The following is a 21,021-nucleotide window of genomic DNA, read 5'->3' on the forward strand; positions in this document are numbered from 1 at the left end:
AAGCTTTGCAACCCAGGCTTATAGACTTGCCAACAACATTTCTTTCCAAGAAACTGGGCCAATGGGACAATCCTCATTTGCATGGCTCTTCAATATAAAGAGTAGCCTGATTGTGGCTTTCCAACTCAAAAGACTCACCGCTTCAGCAAAATCAGGATTAAATTTCAACAAGTTGTTCAGTTCTTTCTGCAGAGAAGCTGGAGTGAGGGCTTTTGTCTCATCATTCTTTAACAAAGAAGCCTGAAATTTAAAGATGACAACTCAGAAGAAAGACGTGGCCGGTCAGCATATGGAAATGTATACTGACTAGGATCCCCTATGTTCCTTCCCACTGCTCCTCTCTCCTCTTGGCCACAGCGTTTCCTCTTCCTGAGACAAAAAGCCTGCCAACTCCCTCTCCCCATCCATACACTCCTCACATGCCTTGCAAACTCCTACTTGTCCTTCAGGACCCCATGTAGACTTTAGTCACTTGCTTATATCAGCTTTTAGACTAGGTAAGGTCCTGTAAGTCCCTACATGCTCCCGTAGGCCCCTGAAGGAACCCTTCCTGCAGTACTTAGCAACCTACATTAAAAGTGCCAGTGTGACCCCACCCCGGACTGTGAGTGCCATCAGGGCAGGTAGTGTGCACTTCCAGCCTGGCAAAGGGCCTCACAGCACCCAGATGCCCTACTCCTGGCTATCTGTTTCAAGTAGATGGTACCAGCAATGATTATATAAAATATGTTAGAAAACCAGTCCTAAATTAATTATTAGTACTTAACTTGATTACAAACTCTTCAACTTTACCTAGACAAATTTTTATTTGTAAGTAATAATAATTTCTAATTTCACTTGAATTCATTATATTATAGAAGATTCCAAAACATGGAAAGACATACGGAAGAAAACAAAAATCATCTGTAACCCCTCCACCCAGAAATAACACTATTGATATGTCAGTGTCTTATTCCAGTCTTTTTTCTATATGTGCATACATAGACCATATTTTTAATAAAACTAGAACACTGTATATCATTTTACTTCCTGCTCTTTTTATTCAATAGTATAAAGTTTGTCTCATCATCAAAGTCTTTGATAATATGATTTTTAAAGCAAAAGTATTAACCCTGTGACTGCCATATTTATTGCAAATCCTTTTTCCTATTTTATTGTTTGACTTTTAGTTTTGTTAGAGTGTGTTCTGACATGCAGACATTTTTAATTTTTATGCTGAAAAATCAAATGATCTTCTCCTACATGCTTTCTTCCACAGCTTTTATGTTTAGAAAGTCGTTCCCCACCCAGAGATCAGTTAAAAGTTAATATGTAGTTCCTTCTGGTCTAATTATAGCTTTAAATATTCACATTTACCCTTTAATCCACCTGTAACGGACTGAATGAAGTGTGAGAATGTGGTGAGGCTCTAGCTATACTGTCTCCTCCATACTTCACTGGTTGTCTAGAGGGTTTTTTTCTAATCTGTCTGAAATTCATCTGCAGGGGTGATTCTATGACTTTTCAGCTAGACCTAAACAGTACATCTTTCTGCAAAAAGAAAATTAATAACAAAATAAGGAGAATTAGAAAAGTAGAACAAAATATCAAAATTCTATGCTCAAAAAAAACATGGGAGAAAAATATTCAGCTTCTGTTTCCAAGCAAATGAAAAAGTATGGCTCAAAAGCACCAGCAAGACATGTTTGGGGTTAAAAAAAAAAAAAAGAAAGAAAGAAACGTTGGGAGTGAACTGTACCGGTGTCTGCAACCTGAAATACATCAAAAAATAAGATGAAATGGTGGCTGGATAGAGGACGTGTATGTATTGATAAAAACAGAGCAAAATACTAATTGTGGCATCTGGGTGACGGGTATATAGGTATTCACTGTGCAATGCTCTTCAACTTTTCTTTCTGTTCAAAAATGTCCATAATAAAATGTTGGGGGAAGAGAAGTAAGTCTTCCAAAGCACATTTTTGGCCTGTGTTAGTCACACACTATTATAAAATGAGCATGCATTATAACTTTAAGAAAAATAAAATCATGGGGCACTGGGCTGGCTTAGTTTGTAGAGCATTCAATTCTTGATATCAGCATTTTAAGTTTGAGCCCCACGATGGGGGTAGAGATTACTTAAAAATAAAATCTACAAAAAAAAAAAAAAAGAAGAAAAGAAAAAGAAAAAGAAAATCACACACAAAATCGGAAAGAACACATAACCACAACTGTATTGTTAGTAAAGGAAAGAGGACCAAGAATAAGGAATAAAGCAGATTCACTAATAAGCCTACCAACGAAACAGGCGTATGTGATGACATATCTTTTTTAAAGTTCATGATAAATAACAGAATTAACACATACCTGTTGAGAAAGAAAAAATTCTGCTTGTTTTTGGGAGAGAGGCCCACTGCAAGATACCTCCTCTTCTCTGGAAAAGAATAAAACAAAAATAACAAGGAATTACACAACATGGAAGGGTGAACTAGGTAATGGGGATTAAGGAGCACACGTGTGTTGAGCACCAGGGGTTTATGAAATGTCAAATTACTATACTGTACACATGAAACCAGTATTACACTGTGTGTTAACTACAATGGCATTAAAAACTTAAAAAGCCAAACAAACAAAAAAGAATTCCACAACAGCAAGAACAGTAATGCTAACCAAGTCAAATGGCTTCATCAGAAGATCTCAAAAACTTTTAAAATTAATTCTCTCCTCTCAGGAATAGAAAAGACATACTTAAAAAGTGATGTTGAATGACCTGCCAAAGTTCACACCATGTAACTATGGTCTGCTATAGACCTAAATTCTACATAGCATGATCTTTCTACAATGCGAATCTATCGTGGTACCCAGCTTCCAGAATAAAATCCACACTGGGGATTTTATTATAGCAGGGCAGGTGCAATGCTCCATGAGTGATCCTAGCTACTACCTCTCTCCTTTGCCTTTTCTTTCTCACCCACATTCCCAGCCTGATGACGTCCTCACAGATCTCCTACGGCACCAAGATGCCCCTGCTGCTTCCTTGGCCTGAAAGCCCGTTGTCCCGCCCACTGTTGGACTACGGTACACCATCCATCATTCAAGACTAACTGACATGTGATGTCCTCCAAGAATCTCTCCTGACATCTCTCATTTGAGCTGCCACTGTCTCCTACTAGAGAGGCTGAGCACAGCACCTATGCATTGCCACACCTGGCTGCTCGTACTTGCAACTGGATTCCAATACCTAGTGCCATGCCTAGGAATAAAACAGGCACTCAAGAGATTGGAAAATGAATGGATGGAGAGTTTCTAACTCCTTGCTACAGATACAAGATGTGGGATACTTCAGAGCAGAAGAAAGTGGCTTCTCCTAAGACATAACCATTTGCCTAGAAATTTAGATTATGCAGATTTAACAGACAAGGAATATACGGGTATAAACCTAGACCTGACAAATCTGCATATACACAATAGAAAAGTCTTATTTTGAGAGGAAAAGTATGAGTAATCCCTTTTGCCACATGACTCTAAGAAATGCCTGCTCTACAAGATTTTGATAAGTATAAAAATCAATATTTACTCATAAATAATGTTTTCATAAGCACTCTGCATCTAATACAAGCAGTTTTCAAACTTTCACAAAAATAATATATAAATGGATATTCTGAAAGAAGAAAAAATTCTTCTGGGGTTATGTAATTTGGAGACAGTTGTATGCTCTATCTTAATTCGAGATTAATAATGCACCTGAGAGAAATCCAACAAAAAGAAACTTCATTTACTTTTTTTATTTTATTTTTTTAACATTTATTCATTTTTGAGAGACAGAGAGAGACAGAGGCATAAGCAGGAGAGGGGCAGAGAGAGAGGGAGACACAGGATCTGAAGCAGGCCCCAGGCTCTGAGCTGTCAGCACAGAGCTCAACGCGGGGCTTGAACCCACGAACCACGAGATCATTACCTGAGCCAAAGTTGTCTGCTCAACTGACTGAGCCACCCAGGCACCCTGAAACTTCATTTACTTTTGTTTAATGTATCATTTACCAAACTAATTGACCAAAGAATCCTTTCCTCACATCTTTTATGAAGTACTAGTGTTCCACAGAAAACACTTTGGGAAACACTGCTCTAATATTCTCTTGGCTTCATTTCTTTCTTTCTTTTTTTTAATGTTTATTTTTGATAGAGCATGAGTGGGGGAGGGGCATAAAGAGACGGGGACAGAAGATCCAAAGCGGGCTCTGCGCTGACAGCAGCAAGCCCCATGCAGGGCTCAAACTCATGAACCATGAGATCATGACCTAAGCTGAAGTCAGACGCTCAACTGACTGACCCACCCAGGTGCCTTTTTTTTTTTTTTTAATGTTTATTTATTTACTTTTTAGAGAGGAGAGAGTGCAAGGGGGGTAGGGGCAGAGAGAGAGGGAGACAGAGAATCTGACGCAGGCTCCAAGCTCCAAGCTGTCAGCACAGAGCTGAGCTGGACGGACATGGGGCCCAAACCCACAAACTGTGAGATCATGACCTGAGCCAAAATCAGACACTTAACCAACTGAGCCACTCAGGCACCCCTCTTGGCTTCATTTTTGTTAAATATTACTTAATAATCCCTAAACAGTGTATCAGATTCTGTAGCCATCAGAGCTGCCAAGAACCAGCTCCAGCCCAGGTCTAACAAAGATCAGTAACACAATAGTGACCTAGAGGGAAATGGAAAAAAATTCACAGGCCAAGTTCTCAAATGGAAAACAGTATCAGGACAGTAAGAAGTCCTTTTCTCTTAGCACACCGCTTTAACCAAGGTTAAACCCAAGGCTTGGCATAATTATATATGGCTGCATGCAAAAAGGCTAGAGACAGGTGAGACTCTGAATGAAACTAGACACAGGCTTCTGGTCCCATCTGCCTCTAAAGTCCACAACACTCAGGGCACCTGGCTGCCTTGGTCAGTAGAGCAGGCAACTCTTAATCTCGAAGTTTTGGTTTGTTTTTTTTTAATTTTATTTTTTTTGTGTGTGTTTATTTTTGAGAGAGAGATAGTGTGTGAGAGGGGGAGGGGCAGAGAGAGAGACACACACAGAATCTGAAGTAGGCTCCAGGCTCTGACCTGTCAGCACAGAGCCCTACACAGGGCTCAAAGTCACAAACTGTGAGATCGTGACCCGATCCAAGGTTGGACGCTCAACCAACTGAGCCACCCGGGCGCCCCTTGATCTCGGAGCCCCACGATGGGTGTAGAGATTACTTAAAAACAAAATCTTAGAAGTCCACAATGCTCACAGTTACCAAATGCTTTATTTAAACCCTTCCCCTGTCCCTGAAAATTGGGGGTAGCTTATAAGGAAGGACACAGGAGCAATAAGGTTAATAAAATACAGAAAATCAGCATCATGCAAACTGATTCTATAAGAAACGGAAATACAGTTCCCATAAATGAAGATCGAATTTGGTTCTGGCCTCCATGGTGGCAATCATGGCTGACATGAACCAGCTTGGGAAGAGCAAGTAAAAACCCCATGGCCCAAACCATCCTTTACTGACTCTTCCTTGGTTTCCTTAAGGCCTCACAAATATATGCAGGAAAAAAGTAATTCTTAAGAAGCCACAGAAGTATTCAATTTAGGAAAAAGGCTACCCACTTAGGAAAAAGTTCAAGTATACCTTGCTTATAAATTCAGTTATTAGCTGAGACAGAATTTTAGACTTACTAGTCCATAAATCAAGGGCACTTAAGTTGGGTTCAGGGATGGGCTCTAAGGAGTCCATGAATCTTGTAAAACTGTACTCAAAAGTTGGCAAAGATGTGCATTAAAAAAAAAATGTTTACTTATTTATTTTGAGGGGGGGCGAGAAAGAGAGAGGAGAGCAGAATCCCAAGCAAGGGGGCTTGATCTCATGAACTGAACTGTGAGATCATGACCTGAGCCAAAATCAAGAGTCAGATACTTAGCCAACTGAGCCACCCAGGTGCTCATGCAAAGATGTGCATTTTTCTTTAAGTTTATTTATTTTAAGAGAGACAGAGACAGCATGCATAGGGAGGAGGAGAAAGAGGAGGACAGAGGATCTGAAGCCGGCTCTGTGCTGATAGCAGAGAGCCCGATGCGGGGCTCGAACTCATGAACCGTGAGTTCATGACCTGAGCTGAAGTTGGATGCTTAACCAACTGAGCGACCCAGGTGCCCCAAAGATGTGCATTTTTAATATTAACCTAGTACATGGCATTTGTAAGATTCTCAGGAATCTGGAAATTCCCCTAAAGGGCTTAAATCTACCACTGTAATTGAAATTTTTTTAATGTGAGATTAATCAGGGCTCCTGGGTGGCTCAGTCAGTTAAGCGTCCAACTTTGGCTCAGGTCATGATCTCACAGTTCATGGGTTCAAGCCCACATTGGGTTCTGGGCTGACAGCTCAGAGCCTGGAGCCTGCTTCAGATTCTGTGTCTCCCTCTCTCTGTCCCTTCCCTGCTTGAGCTGTCTCTCTCTCTCAAAAATAAATAAACACTTAAAAAAAATACATATGAGATTAATCAATCCACAAAGGTTTTATTTTTTTGTTTTTGACCACTTGCAATACGTCAAACACCAGTTTAGGTCCTGGAGGATATACAGTGTGCTAAAAGGCTTAATCTTGGGGAAAGCTGAGGCCAGCCCAGGTGAAAAGATGGCAGTAAATGGTAAAGGCCAAGGGTGATATGAACTCTGTACTGAGAAGTGGGAAAATCACTTGCTAGTCGGGAAGGAGCAGAGAAAATGATGAGGAAGGAAGAAGACATTTCAGGAAACAGAAACAAAAGACGCCAGGGATCCAAGCTTAGAAACTAAAGGTAAGGTCACAGAGGTCAACTGTGGAAGGCCTGGAACACCAGGTGAGGAGACTTTGTGGAATCTGGTGAGGTTTCTGAGCAGGGTATTGACAGAAGCAGGGGAGGCGAGGGACTGAGACAGGAACAGTTACTAAATATCCAAGGAGGAAGCAAGGACCCTAGCCCTTCTGAGGTATGTGACCAGAGGGCATGATGCAGCCACACTGCCCTCCACCTATGCTTCCCATATGCCAGCTTCTCCTGTCTTGGAAGCTGTGTGCTCTGGCAATTCCCCTGGCTCCTTCATTACCTAGCTCCCAGTCCAAAGGCCCCTCCCCAGTGGAACCCCCAGTTACTCCCCACCCGTGGGTCCCCTCTCCTCTTCATTGCACTGCATTGCTCTGAAACTACGTTCCTTATCAGTTGGCTCTCTATCATCTGACCTTCCCCCACGTAACCCCTCGAGGACTGGACTTTGTCCTCCTGGCTGACAACACAGCACCTTAACGGGGTGCCTGGCACATCGGAAGCACTATTTGTTGAATAAATTAACAAATTTGGGAGATTTATATTAAATCAAGGGAAGAAATACCAGAGAATTTCTACTTCTGTTAGTTCCTTTTAGGAGTAAAGAGAAGCTGTAACTGCAGCAGCTTGCAGACCAGATGCCTCCACTACAGACTCACGTGGGGCAAACCTATCAGCCAGCTCCTCACTGCAGGCCGTTGGCAACTGCCAGCAAAGGAAGCACAGAGGCTAAGTTTCAGTGTGCCCTCTCTTCTGTGATGGCTTTTTTAATTTTTTTAATGTTTATTTATTTTTGAAAGAGGGAGAGACAAAGCGTGAGCAGGGGAGGGGCAGAGAGAGGGAGACACAGAATCTGAAGCAGGCTCTAGGCTCTGAGCAGTCAGCACAGAGCCCGATACAGGGCTCGAACTCACAAACCTGATCATGCCCTGAGCCGAAGTCAGACGCTTAACTGACTGAGTCACCCAGGTGCATCTATGATTGGATTTGTTTTTAATGACAAACACGTATTGACTGAATATTTATTCCCTCCCTTCTAAATTAACAGTCGGGTTCCTCTTTCCAAACAGGAGTAATTTCATTGGAGGACGGGAGATTTACAAACTATACAATATTTCTTTCCCCTTTCTAATTTTAATACAAATTTCTGGGGCAAAAAAAATAACTTTCCTGAAGAAAAGAGACCTGAAAACATTCCAATAACTTAAAAAGGAAACAAAGAAAGAAAGAAAAGAATAAAAGGACTAACTTGAGAAACTTTTCATAAATGCAATAAAACATTAGAAAAGATCACCAGAAAATAAGATTTCCCTCTTTAAAAGAACCAAGAAACAACTGCAATATATTCTTTTTTTTTTTTTTTTTAATGTAAATATATTCTAGGGACACCTGGCTGGCTCAGTCAGAAAAGCATGCAACTCTTGATCTCAGGGTCGTGAGTTCAAGGCCCATACTGGGTGTAGAGATTACGTACATTAAAAAAAAAAATTTAAAAACCCTCATTATAATACTTAATGAGAATATTTAAATAATATAGCTCTTAATTTCAGTGACAAAATTCAGTTTACTATATGTATGCTATTTTCTGAAGCTATACCTTTTTCTTTGATCCAGAAATGTCATTTACTGGAAAATTATAAAAATTTACATTGGTGTACATTTTTTTTTACCATTACAGAGCATTCTGCATGTTGTACATTTTAAGTGAAATAACATTCCAGTTTCATCTTTGAAGATATAAAATTGTAATAAGTACACAATTTGATTCTCAGTTCTTATGGTTTCAAATTGTTCACCCCTACTTTTTTAAGTTTTGTGTTTTTTTTTTTTAAGAGAAAGAAAGCGCCAGTTGGGGAGCGGGGCAGAGGAGAGAGAGGAATCTCAAACGGGCTCCACGCTCAGCACGGAGCCCAATGTGGGGCTCAATCCTAGGACCCTGGGATCATGACCTGAGCCAAAATCAAGAGTCGGGGCACTCAACTGACTGAGCCACCCAGGCGCCCCCCAAAATTCTGTATACATTGTAAATCACTATACACTTTTTTTCCTTTTCTTTTTCACACAATGTTACATTAGTTTCTGGTGTACAACATAGTGATCTGACATGAAATGATACATCTTCATAGCAAATACACTGGCTCACACACAAATGAATTCTTAGAACAGGATAAAAACAAAAAATGTAGCTAGACCTAATTAAATGGGATTAATTTAGGAGAAAGCCAACGCAAAACAAGTCTGAATTTTAACATTTTACAAGACGTGACATTCTGCTCCTTGAAGCATATTAAGTAGCCAGAACAAAGACTACAGGACAGCCCCAATGCACTCCTTAGGGGGTCTCAGCTAAAAAAGAAACAAGAGAATAAGAATAGCCAGTATTTGCTGAACATGTACTACACGCCAGGCACAGTTCAGAACACTTACACGGACTTGACATTTGATTGTCACAACAACCCTCTGAGGAAGGAATCAGATCCCCCACTTTACGGATGAAGACACTGAAGAACAGAGAGGGTAAGTAACTGGCTCAGAGTCTCACAGGGAATAAGTGGAGGAGTCAGAATTCAAACCCAGCAGTCCGAGGCCACAACCAGACTCTTAACCCCACACTTTCCTGCCTCTCCACTAGGGGAAAGACATTTGTAAGCAACGATAAGTAAGGGAGGTTTGGAAGTATTTAAAGGTACTATATAATCCCTCGAGCCCAGAGCCCAAGCATGTGCTAAACAAATCACAACCATACAAAGGCCACTCACAGGAACCACACACCCCCCCCAAGGCAGTTAGCCAGCTTTCTTAGGGCAGGTGAAGCTTACTTAAATCAGAGCTGAGCACACTGCCGTGTAATGATCTGTTGGGTGTCAGTCTTCCACACCACACTGTGGGCTCCTTGAGATCAGGGAATATGGAATATACACATATGTATACACACACGTGTTTTTCCCTCCAAGTAGCGGTAGTTTATTTGGGAGGTGATCCCAGGTAACAGTTCGCGTGAAGGGGAAGCAAGACAGCAAAGTGAGGGAAGGCAATAAAAAGTATGTTATGAGACCACTCACCAGTGTGAGTGACAGACTGCCTATGTTGATTTTCTGCATTCATTCACCCAGCACACACAGGCACATTCTATGAGACACGCACTACACGGAGCACTGGCAAAAATGCAATGAAGCAAGACAGAGAAGGGTCTTAGATCTGAAGGGATGCTAAGGCAGAAGAAACAGATACAAACGAGTAAGCACATAAATGTAACAAGTTACTCAGTGAGAAGAGCTATGAAGGAACTAAAGCTGCCAGGAATATTTGGGATGGAGGTTACTTCAGGTATGTGGTCAGCGAAGGCCTGTGTGATGACACTGGAGCTGAAGTCAGAAGAAGTCAGGGTGGAGTGTTCACAAAGCCAAAAGCACGCCTGAGCAGGTGGACTCCTGAGAGTAAAGGGGAGAGTAAGCAGCAAGAGGTAGGGAGGATGATGGGGCCTGATCACACAGGCACTGAGGCTGTGATAAGCTTGGATTCTCATCTAAATTTCAAGGACAATGGCTGAGGGTTTGGAGCAGAAGGGTGACATGGCGTGATTTACATTCACAAAGACTCCCCCGGATGCTGCATGAAAAATAGATGACAGGGAGGGGTGCCTGGCTGGCTCAGTTGATAGAGTATGAGGCTCTTAATCTCAGGGTTATGAGTTCGAGCCCCATGTTGGGTGGAGTGATTACTTAAATAAACAAACAAACAAATAAATAAGAAAAACAGATTGCAGGGAGACAAGAGTGGAGGCAAGGAGGCCAGTGAAGAGACTACAGAAGTCATCCACTAAGAAAATGCAGTGTTTGGGCTGCAGGGGCAGCAGTGATGATGGAGACAAATGACCTAAGTCCAAACTATCATGCGGGTGTCTGAGTGGCTCCGTTGGTTATGCGTCAGACTCCTGATTTCAGCTCAGGTTGTGATCTCACGGTTCGGGAGTTTGAGCCCCGAGTCTGTCTGTCTGTCTGTCTGTCTGTCTGTCTCTCTCTCAAAATAAATAAATAAATTACAAAAACAAAAACTATCGTGGAAGAACAATTGACTGGCCTGCTGAAGCACTAGCTGTCAGGGTGACAAAGAGGGAGAAACCAAGGACACTCCAAGGTTTTGAGGTTAAACAACTAGGTGAGCAGTGGCACGTCATCCCCAATGCTTAAACTTCCGTAGGCACTCAATCCATTTTCACTGACTCAGTCATTAGCTCCTGCTGGATGCTGACATGGAACACTATCAGTCGGGGTCCCAGCAGGAAACAAATGGCACATTCAAACACGGTGATGTGAGAAGAGTTTAAAAAAGGACCACTTAAAAAACCAGGGGCAGGACACAGAGAAGCCATAAGGGACAATACAGTCCCCAGAACTGGTAACAGTGGGGCACCTTACACCCCAGGCCAGGGAAATCTTCCTACTTCCCCAACCCCAGAATAATGCAGGGAGGACTACCTGATAGGAGTATGACCCTACAACCAGTCCACCATGACCCTGAAGTAAGGGAGCAAGTGGATCAACACCCTGTCCCCACTCTCCTCACTCTGGATTTCCCACCAGTGCCTCCCAATCAGATGTCAGAGTGGGCTCCTTGCCCACTCACTGATGCAGCCCATATGGGTCCACTTCTTGGATCTGGAGAGGCAAAAAGATGGTAGCCAGCATGTGAACTCTGAATGAATGAGGATTTACTAAGCCTGTAATTATGCTATTTCACAGGAAAGGGATGTCTATTCGAAAAACCCAAATTACCTTATAGATACATCAAGTTCTTCCTTTTCCATTTTTCTTTCCCCCTCCTCTCTGCTGGTCAGTTCCATGTCAGCATCCTCCACTGACTTTTTCTCACCGTTTTGGAAGTACTGTTGAAGGGCGGTGTACAGTTTAAATACTTGACTGAAAGAAAGCTTACTGTATGCCAAGATCATATGGCGCAGAAATAAACCTATAAAATAAGACATACGCAGGCGAAGGCATTAATTGAAATCCAGGTTACACAGAGTTCATACTATATGTTGCAATCTTGCTTCAAAAGCATCAAAAAGAGACGTTTGCAGTTTCTATTCCCTCCACCTAGAATGTTCTTCCCCATCTCTTACAAAACTGGTTTCCTCTTCTAATGCGTCGTGCAGTCCCCAATCCACTCCCCACCCCTGCACTCCATCATCTTTACCCATCCAATATCTTTTTTCATGGCTATTGGAACCATTTGAATTATCTTATTTACCTATTTACTTTTCACCATCTGGCCCCACCCTACCAGTACGGGATCTCCTTAAGAGGAAGGTCCCTATCTATCTTGTAAGTCCAGAGCCTGGCACACAGGCGATCAACAATAGCTGATGTTGAATAACATAAAAACCACCGTGTGAAAAAGCCAAATGGATGCAGCATGGATATAAAGCTAATAGGACAGCATCAAGAAAGTTCACATATGCCCTCAATAACATATTCTTACTTAGTTCTTTTCATAAAAGTTTAGTTGGTGACCCTGACTTAGGGAGTTGCACAGTGCAGACCAGGAGTCCAGAGGATTGTGGGAAGGAGCCATGAACCCCTAAAAGCCCGCAGGACTGGGCTAATAGTTGGACTACTACAGACAAAACAGAAGACACTTTTCTACAAGACAATTATTTAAACATAGAACAAAATGGCAAGGCAGTAAGTACAAACTAAAACATGTCCCACTGTGTTTGTTTAGAGATAGCAGAGTGATGACAGATGTGATTTAGAAAGCTGCTCACTTCAATGAAAATATTCTCTGCTCTCCTTAGAAGAGCTTCATACCTACTACACTCGTTTTGTGAACCTCTGGTTCAGTTCCAGAAAAAGAATCTGACAGGTCATCAAAAAATTGTTCCATATCCTTCAATTCGCCTTCAGCCATCAGTTTGATTCTGAATGAGAAAATTGAGGTGCACATTTTAGGAAGGCCCTTTAAACATCTTTCCATGTTTCACATTCCACAATTATCTCCAATAAATCGATTTTAAAAGCAATTCAGAGATTCATAGAAAATGGTGGCACATAAAACAAACTTGATAATTCAAAATGTCACTCCCATTATTCTGAAAAGTATCACCGTTTTCATCATAAAACCTGTCAGAGTAACACATCAGCTAGCAAAATGGAATTCCCTGCAGCAAATAAAAGAACAAGGTAGATCCATACAGAAAAATAAATTTTGAAATAGGTTTAATGTTAACTACCATTTTTCAAAAAAAAAAAAAAAAAAGTAGGGGCACCTGGGTGGCTCAGTCAATTAAGGGTCCAACTCTTGGTTTCATAGCTCAGGTCATGATCTCACGGTTCGTGAGTTCGAGCTGCCCATCAGGCTTGTTGCTGTCAGTGCAGAGCCTGCTTCAGATCCTCTGTCCTCTCTCCGCCCCTTCCCGGCTTGTACTCTCTCTCAAAAATAAATAAAAAACGTGGCGCCTGGATGGCTCAGTCGGTTAAGTGTTCATGGGTGCAGGCCCTGTGTCAGGCTCTGTGCTGACAGCTCAGAGCCTGGAGCCTGCTTCGGATTCTGTCTCCCTCTTTCTCTGCCCCTCCTCCACTTGCACTGTCTCTCTCTCTCTCTCAAAAATAAATAAACTTAAAAAAAATTAAAATAGGGGCGCCTGGGTGGCGCAGTCGGTTAAGCGTCCGACTTCAACCAGGTCACGATCTCACGGTCCGTGAGTTCGAGCCCCGCATCGGGCTCTGGGCTGATGGCTCAGAGCCTGGAGCCTGTTTCCGATTCTGTGTCTCCCTCTCTCTCTGCCCCTCACCCGTTCACGCTCTGTCTCTCTCTGTCCCAAAAATAAATAAACGTTGAAAAAAAAATTAAAAAAAAAATTAAAATTAAATAAAAAAACATTAAGAAAAAAGTAAAGTTCGGGGCGCCTGGGTGGCGCAGTCGGTTAAGCGTCCGACTTCAGCCAGGTCACGATCTCGCGGTCCGGGAGTTCGAGCCCCGCGTCAGGCTCTGGGCTGATGGCTCAGAGCCTGGAGCCTGTTTCCGATTCTGTGTCTCCCTCTCTCTCTGCCCCTTCCCCATTCATGCTCTGTCTCTCTCTGTCCCAAAAATAAATAAACGTTGAAAAAAAAAATTTAAAAAAAAAAAAAAAGTAAAGTTCTTAGGAAAACTGAGTTTTTGTTTACTGAGACTTACAAAGATATGTTTTTAGAGAATTCATTACCATGTGCACTTCTCTAATTTTCATCTACGTAAACATATTCTCATATATACAGAAGAAAAGGAAGCTTACCTGATCTGTACTGAATTTGCCAGCTGGGGACAAGATTCTTCAATTAACTTGTATAGTTTAGACAGTGTAATATCTGGGCCCTGGGTAAAGGAGATAGGGAGGTTATGGATAAATTTTAAGGAGCTGCAGAATGATAAACAGTTGTAAACATGAATTTCTCTCTGCTTTAACAATTATTCCAAACATGAAATCTCAAATCAGGAAAAAAAACAAAAACAAAACTAAAGCACTAACGTAATACTTTACATTTGCATAGCATTCTTGTTTCATCTGCGGAATAGTTTAAAATGGGAACAAAACAGAGACCCTGTGGTCTGAGGACCTGCTGTTCTTTCCTTCTTAATTTTGTAATCATGGCAAAGCTGTAGCCTCTCTGAGCCCTAGTTTCCTTCATCAGTAAAATGGAGATAATAATAACCATCTCCCTTGCTTGTGCCAGAAAGAGTAAAAAAAGGCTAAGTGCTTCATAAACTGGAAGACATTATACAAACGTAGGTGTCCTATTTTTCACAAACATAATCTTACTTGATCCTTCCCCAAACCTTGTAAGGTAGGCAGACATATTATGCGCCCAAGTCCATAAAACATACCAGTAGAGACAAGGAGTATGCAACCTCAGCTGCCAAGACTACAATCTAGGGGCGCCTGGCTGGCTCAGTTGGTGGAACGTGACTCTTGATGTCAGGGTTGTGAGTTTGAGCCCCACCTTGGGTATAGAGATTACTTAAATACAAAATCTTTAAAAAAGAAGACAACGACAACTATAATATAATTGAGGTTTAAAAACTAAACACTGGGGGCACCTGGGTGGTTCATTTAGTTTGGCGTCCAGCTCTTGGTTTCAGCTCCGATGGTGATCTCACAGTTGTGAGATCAAGCCCTGCATCTCTGAACTCTGTGCTGATGGCTTGGGGCCTGACTGGGATTCTCTCTCTCTCTCTTGGCCCTTCCCCCCTCATTCACTCTCTTGCTTGCCTGCTCTCTCCCTCTCTCAAAATAAATAAATAAACTAAAAAAAAAAAAAAAAACTAAACAGTGAATCTTTTTTGGAGAGTAAGTTGACACTATATATGCTAATTTCAGATGTGGCTAACCCAGCAATTCCACTTGTAGGGAAGCTACATTCGGCATGTATTGTTTGAAATGAAGAAAAACTGAAAAGCATCTATAAGTCCATTAATAAAGAGCTAATCTATAATTTATAATAAATTATAAATGTATTTAAATATTAATTAAAGTTAGGAGTTATTTTTCTTTTCTTATTGTGGAATACACTGCAGCTATTTAAAAAAGAAAAAAAAAAAAAAAAGAATGAGGTAGCTCTATTCAAATGTGCTGATATGGAAAGGTCTCCAAGACTGGTTAAGTGAAAGGAGCAAGCTGTAGAATAGAAGTCACATTTATGTAAAAAACAAAAAACAAAAAAAAAACTTTTTAAAAATTTAAGCAGAATTAAAAGGATACACACACACATATATATACTTAAAACCATATGCCTCCATCTATCTATATACAGGCATTTAGCAAAAGGTCTAGAAAGATCCATTCTGGCCTGTGGCCAAACGAACGAACATTAACAGTGATAATCTCTGAGAGGGAAAAGGATTGGAGGCCATGCAGAACCATAACCTTTCACTCCATCAATTTTAGGATCAGCTGAAGTTTTTACAATGAATCTTTGTGTGTTAGTTAAGTAGTTAAAAATTAACAAATTTGGGGGTACCTGGGTGGCTCAGTCCGTTGAGCAACAGACTCTTGATCTCAGCTCAGGTCATGATCTCACAGTTTCTTCAGTTTGAGACCCACACTGGGCTCTGCACTGACCATGCACAGAGCGTGCTTGGGATTCTCCCTCTCCCTCCCTTTCTGCCCCTTCCCCACTCTCTCTCCCTCGCTCTCTCTCAAAATAAAAAAGTAAACTTTAAAAAATGAATTTTTAAAAATTAACTGTTTAAAGCCAAATTTTGCAAAGGAATTGGGAGTCTGGTTGGAATGTTACTACACCACATAGTATTCAGCCAGACAAAGAACCCAAAGGAAAATCTAGGACAAAAAACACGGTATGAGCAAAGGCAGAAAGATGTGGGAGTTAAAACACAAGTACTATTTTGTTTCTTTTCTCTATTACCAAATCTTTTAGTATTATAACTTTTATTTCAATAGTGGGGAAAATGTATTTGTAACAATAGTAATGAGGCTAGGACTGGGAGCTACAAGTAATAGAGACCCCATTCCTTTTATTCAACCAGGTGGGCAATCCACTTAACCTCTGTGTCCTCAGTACCCCTTCTCTCCCCCAACATACGGGTGATAGACTATAAAAAGTCAAATATATTGATAATGTGGGGGCCCAGGACTCCAGATCTTTGTTTCTGCCACCACTGCTCAATAGCCAACTGCTCATCCTTCAGTACCACTTCTTCTAAGACCTCCCACTCCACCCGAGTTCACACATCTGCCACAAGAGGGTTTATTCCATTTCACTTATTCCACACGTTTACTTAGGCGCTCTACTCAGCTGTGGGGATATAAGGGTGAACAAAAGTAGGATAAAACACTGCCCTCATTGAAGTTAGTCTACTAAGGGAGAGACATTAGTCATAAAATCACACACATAAATGAAAACAAAAAACCCCACAACCTATATAAAAGAAGGTACATGCTTTATGAGAATACATGAAAATGAAAATAGTTAACATTGAGCATTTACTATGTGCCACAAACTATGTGCTTTCCATGGATCTTCTAATTTAATACAGCCATCCCCATAGTTTCTATCATTGTCCTCGTTTTACAGAGAATCCAAGTAGATTATAGAACTTGCCAGAGTCACACAGCCAGTACGTGGTGAAACTATAACCTGAGTCGGAGAAATGAAATAAAACATGTGAGGTGCTTAGCAAACAGGAAGTGTTCAATGTTCGTTATAGGTCATTATTACTACTTATTGCGGTCCTCTAGGTGCCTGTATGATTCGTCTGTCTCCAACTCTCAGGACTACGTGTAGCCCCTTTCTATAGAAGACGCAAGATGTCAGAAAATAACTCTTACCCAGTCACTCAGCTAATAAATGCTGGAGCCAAATATGAACCTGCAAGAAAAAAATGCATGTAACAGCGCCTAGCCCATGGTAAGCACTCAGTTAGCAGGTGGTATTAACTCCTTTATTTATTTTTATTTTTTCGGTCCTCCAGGGCTGAAAGAGTATCTGATGAACACTCGCGCCCCCAGGCCCAGTGAGGTGTCCCGCAGAGAACAGGTACTCAGAAAAGGTTTGCTGAATGAGCGGGAGCCGGTCGGTGGGGGCCGCTCACCTGCAACAGCGGCAGGAGCAGCTGGTTGAGCCTCCGCCGCTCCACGAGGCTGACGGCGCCCTCGCCCGTGCGGCCCATCTCGTTCAGCAGCACCAGCACTGCGATCTTATACGGAGTCACCCAGTCCTTGATGCCGAACACGTTGGCGTGCACTACCCCATTGGTCATCATGGGGTTGAAGTACAGGCTTTCGTGGACGCTGGCCATGGCGCCCCGGGACTAAACCCAGGAGCCCGGCCGACCGCCGGGTTCCCGCTTGAAACACACCACAGCCAGCCCTAGGCCTCAGTTCGCCCGCGCTGTAGCCCAGGATACGGGCATCTTCGCCGTTGGCCAATCAGAGAAGCTAGACCAAAGCACATGGAAGGGCTACAGCCAATCATAATGTCCAGGGGTGCTGCGCAGGGTGGGGCAAAGGCGGTGTACTTAAAGACTGAGTCCCTACAGAAACTCGAATGAAAGGAGCAGGTTCCGGGGCGACTTGGAATGGAACCGTGGAAGGGAGCTGACGCTTTGGAACCGGAGCTGAACAGGTTGTGGTGCGGCGACTGCCCTTTTGTTTAATTCGAAAACAGTTAAAATTGAATTTTGAAACGAAGCAACAAAATTAAATTTGTACCTTTAAAATTTGTATTTGATCCATTATGTTAATTTCTAAATTCAAAATTTGAGAGTTTCATTAAACTCTTTTAAGACATGATGAAGCATTTTTTTCTCAGTACTTCACAAATGCCATTTGGAGACAGCCAAGTCAGGTTGCAAGTGACCTTGCATCCTTACATGAAATGGAAGGTAACATCACTTTCATTTAGTGAGCCTCTGTTTCCTACCTAATAAACTACAAGATCCGTAGTCTGGCATTTGTATCCCTCCAAAATCAATCCCTAGACAATATTTTAAATCTGATTTATTACAATTCCCCTTCCATTCATCGATATCTCTCCCAAGACACTTCTCTATAGCCTGACTTATTATTAATAATGATTTGCCTGTGTAGTAGTGTCGATGACCCTTGAAAGAAAAACCATGTCTATTCAACTTTGGCTATACACATGCACTGTGCCTAGTAGTGCCTTGTGTTTGTTTTTGGAGAGTTGCGGGTGTTTTGTTTTTTGTTTTTTGTTTTTAAGGTTTATTTATTTATTTTGAGAGAGAGAGAGAGAGATGCTCAGGGTGGAGCTGGATTCAGGGCTTGATCTCAGAACCGTGAGATCATGACCTGAGCCAAAATCAAAAGTCGCAGGACTTAACTCACTGAGCCACCAGGCATCCCCTAGGGCCTTGTTTTTGTTGTCTCAATCACTATTTTGTTGGATAAGTAATGAATGAATATGTGGTTTTAGTTCACAAAAACAGAAAAGGAGGCAGGTTATATACAGACTAAATAACTGTGCCAGAAAAGAAGTTATTGATAGTTTGGAATACAAGACCTTGATGCCATATCTTGAGAACTCTTCCCATGTTACACATACAATTACATATATTTTGGACATATGACTGTGCATTTCACCACATACAATACCTATGTAACCGTGTCTTATTTATAAAGGGGGAAACTGACTTTTTGCAGGAAATTTAATTCGTAAATAACTTCTTTCCTTGCCTCAGTTTATTTTTGTAAAACCATCCCCCTTCCCTTTTTTTTTTAATGAAAAAGCATACTTAACATTTCACAGCTCCCTCAGAATCTTTTTGCATGGTGGGTATAGCATAGAATAAAAGTTGGTGAAGGACATTTGTGGAACTTTTATTCAACCTTAAAATCCTGAATAGAAAAACATTACTGAATGTAAAGAGGAAAGTAAGTGTTTGAAAATCCTAAGTAACAATTTTACTCTAAATTGATAAGACTTTTGAGTCATTCATTTATTTATTCAATAAATGTATGCTGAGCTCCTACTATATTCAAGGCTGTTCTAGATGCTGGACATAAAAGTGGTGAACTTCTAGACTAAAAGTTGCAAACTGGTGGCCTCTGAACCAAATGTGGCCCATCAGATGTGTTTTTGTTTTTTGTTTTTTTTTTTTATTTTTTTTTTAACGTTTATTCATTTTTGAGACAGAGAGAGACAGCATGAATGGGGGAGGGTCAGAGAGAGAGGGAGACACAGAATCCGAAACAGGCTCCAGGCTCTGAGCCATCAGCACAGAGCCCGACACGGGGCTCGTACTCACAGACGGCGAGGTCATTACCTGAGCGAAGTCGGACGCTTAACTGACCAAGCCACCCAGGCGCCCCGTGTTTTGTCTTGCATAATGTTTGCCAACACTTAAAAATTAAGAAATTTCAGGGGGCTTGGGTGGCTCAGTTGGTTAAGCATCTGACTTTGGCTAAGGTCATAATCTCCCACTTTGTGAGTTCAAGCCCCACATCAGGCTCTCTGCTGTCAGCTTGGAGCCCGCTTCAAATCCTCTGTTTCCCTCTCTTTGCCACTCCCCTGCTCTCTCTCTCTCTCTCTCTCAAAACTAAATAAACATTAAACATTTAAAAAATTTTAAGAAATTTGATACCTCTGAAAAAGTCTATTTCCAGCTTCACTTGAAAAATTAGAATATTTGGCAACATGGTTTATTCCTGTGGGGTAATAATTAACTGGATATAAGAAGCAAGAGCCACCTTTATTCAGGGAATGCTGTCCCCAGATCACAATAGTCCTGGCCATTCATTATTGCCTCTTAAAAGGCAGATCGAGTCACCCATTTACCCTACTTTACCCATTGGTGCAGCTTCACCTGGACATTTGGGTTGGAAATTCCTGTTTCCATCTGTATATATTTGATTTTAAGAAAGTGGTTAAATGTTACCAAAATTCTGAAACCATTTTAACTGTTAGGGATGTACTGCAGCATTATGTAACCATTTTCATAGCAATTTGTTCAAGCCTTATCAAACCTTGGGTTTTTTTTTTCTTTTTTACCAATGATTTGCATAAGTAACTACCTCTGATGGACTGTGTGAGTGCCTCAAGGGCCGGCACCCGGTTTTGTTTTTTCAGTCTTTGCAGTGACATAGGCACCTGACATCTGGTATGTGCTCATTATTGCTAAGATTCCTTTAAGTCAGCTGTGCTTCAAATCCTTAAAATTCACTCTAAAAATATTTCTGAGTACCTATTCTGTGCCAGACATTGTGGTAAGTCCTAGGGATACAGCAGCGAATATAGAAACTAGTTATTTGACCTCATAGAGAAAAAAAGTGGCATAGGTCACGAGTCAGAAATCCCTGATGAATCACCCTGTCTCTGGGAGACTAAGAAGGACATCCTGTTAGAGATGTGTGGTTGGCCTCCCTTACTTTTTTTTTTTTTTAAGTTTGTTTATTTTGAGAGCAAGAGGGTGGGCACACATGCATGAGTGGGGGAGGGGCAGAGAGAGAGAGAGTGGGAGAGAGGGAGAGAGAGAATCCCAAGCTATCTGTGCAGAGCCCTACGCAGGGCTCTAACTCACGAACCGTGAGATCATAACCTGAGCAGAAATCAAGAGTCAGAAACCTAGCCAACTGAGCCACCAGGCGCCCCTGGCCTCCCTTACTTTTAACTATGAAAACTGAATGCTGGGAGCACCTGGGGGGCTCAGTTCTTTGAACATCTGACTTTAGCTCAGGTCATGATATCATAGCTTAAGATT

The 21,021-nt window shown here is 41.6% G+C and overlaps 1 protein-coding gene across 2 annotated transcripts in view; it reads right to left on the reverse strand.

Annotated features, from left to right (window-relative positions):
• ANAPC5 (anaphase promoting complex subunit 5) overlaps positions 1-17,700 on the reverse strand; it is a 44,124-nt gene extending 26,424 nt beyond the window's left edge. Inside the window, exons 1-6 of one of the 2 annotated variants that reach the window (XM_040444140.1) lie at positions 17,395-17,700; positions 14,081-14,160; positions 12,618-12,727; positions 11,583-11,775; positions 2,344-2,410; positions 139-240 (exon numbers count right to left, since the gene is read on the reverse strand). In XM_040444140.1, coding sequence (XP_040300074.1) covers positions 139-240; positions 2,344-2,410; positions 11,583-11,775; positions 12,618-12,727; positions 14,081-14,160; positions 17,395-17,601 — 759 coding nt within the window. In that variant the 5' untranslated portion in view covers positions 17,602-17,700. The remainder of the gene's footprint in view (positions 1-138; positions 241-2,343; positions 2,411-11,582; positions 11,776-12,617; positions 12,728-14,080; positions 14,161-17,394) is intronic. The other variant, XM_040444139.1, reaches the window with a different exon arrangement.
• Between the last annotated feature and the right edge of the window lie 3,321 nt (positions 17,701-21,021).

This window comes from Herpailurus yagouaroundi, unplaced genomic scaffold (assembly GCF_014898765.1).
Source record: "Herpailurus yagouaroundi ecotype Mexico unplaced genomic scaffold, PumYag 191, whole genome shotgun sequence".
In the NCBI taxonomy this organism is placed as follows: Eukaryota; Metazoa; Chordata; class Mammalia; order Carnivora; family Felidae; genus Herpailurus; species Herpailurus yagouaroundi.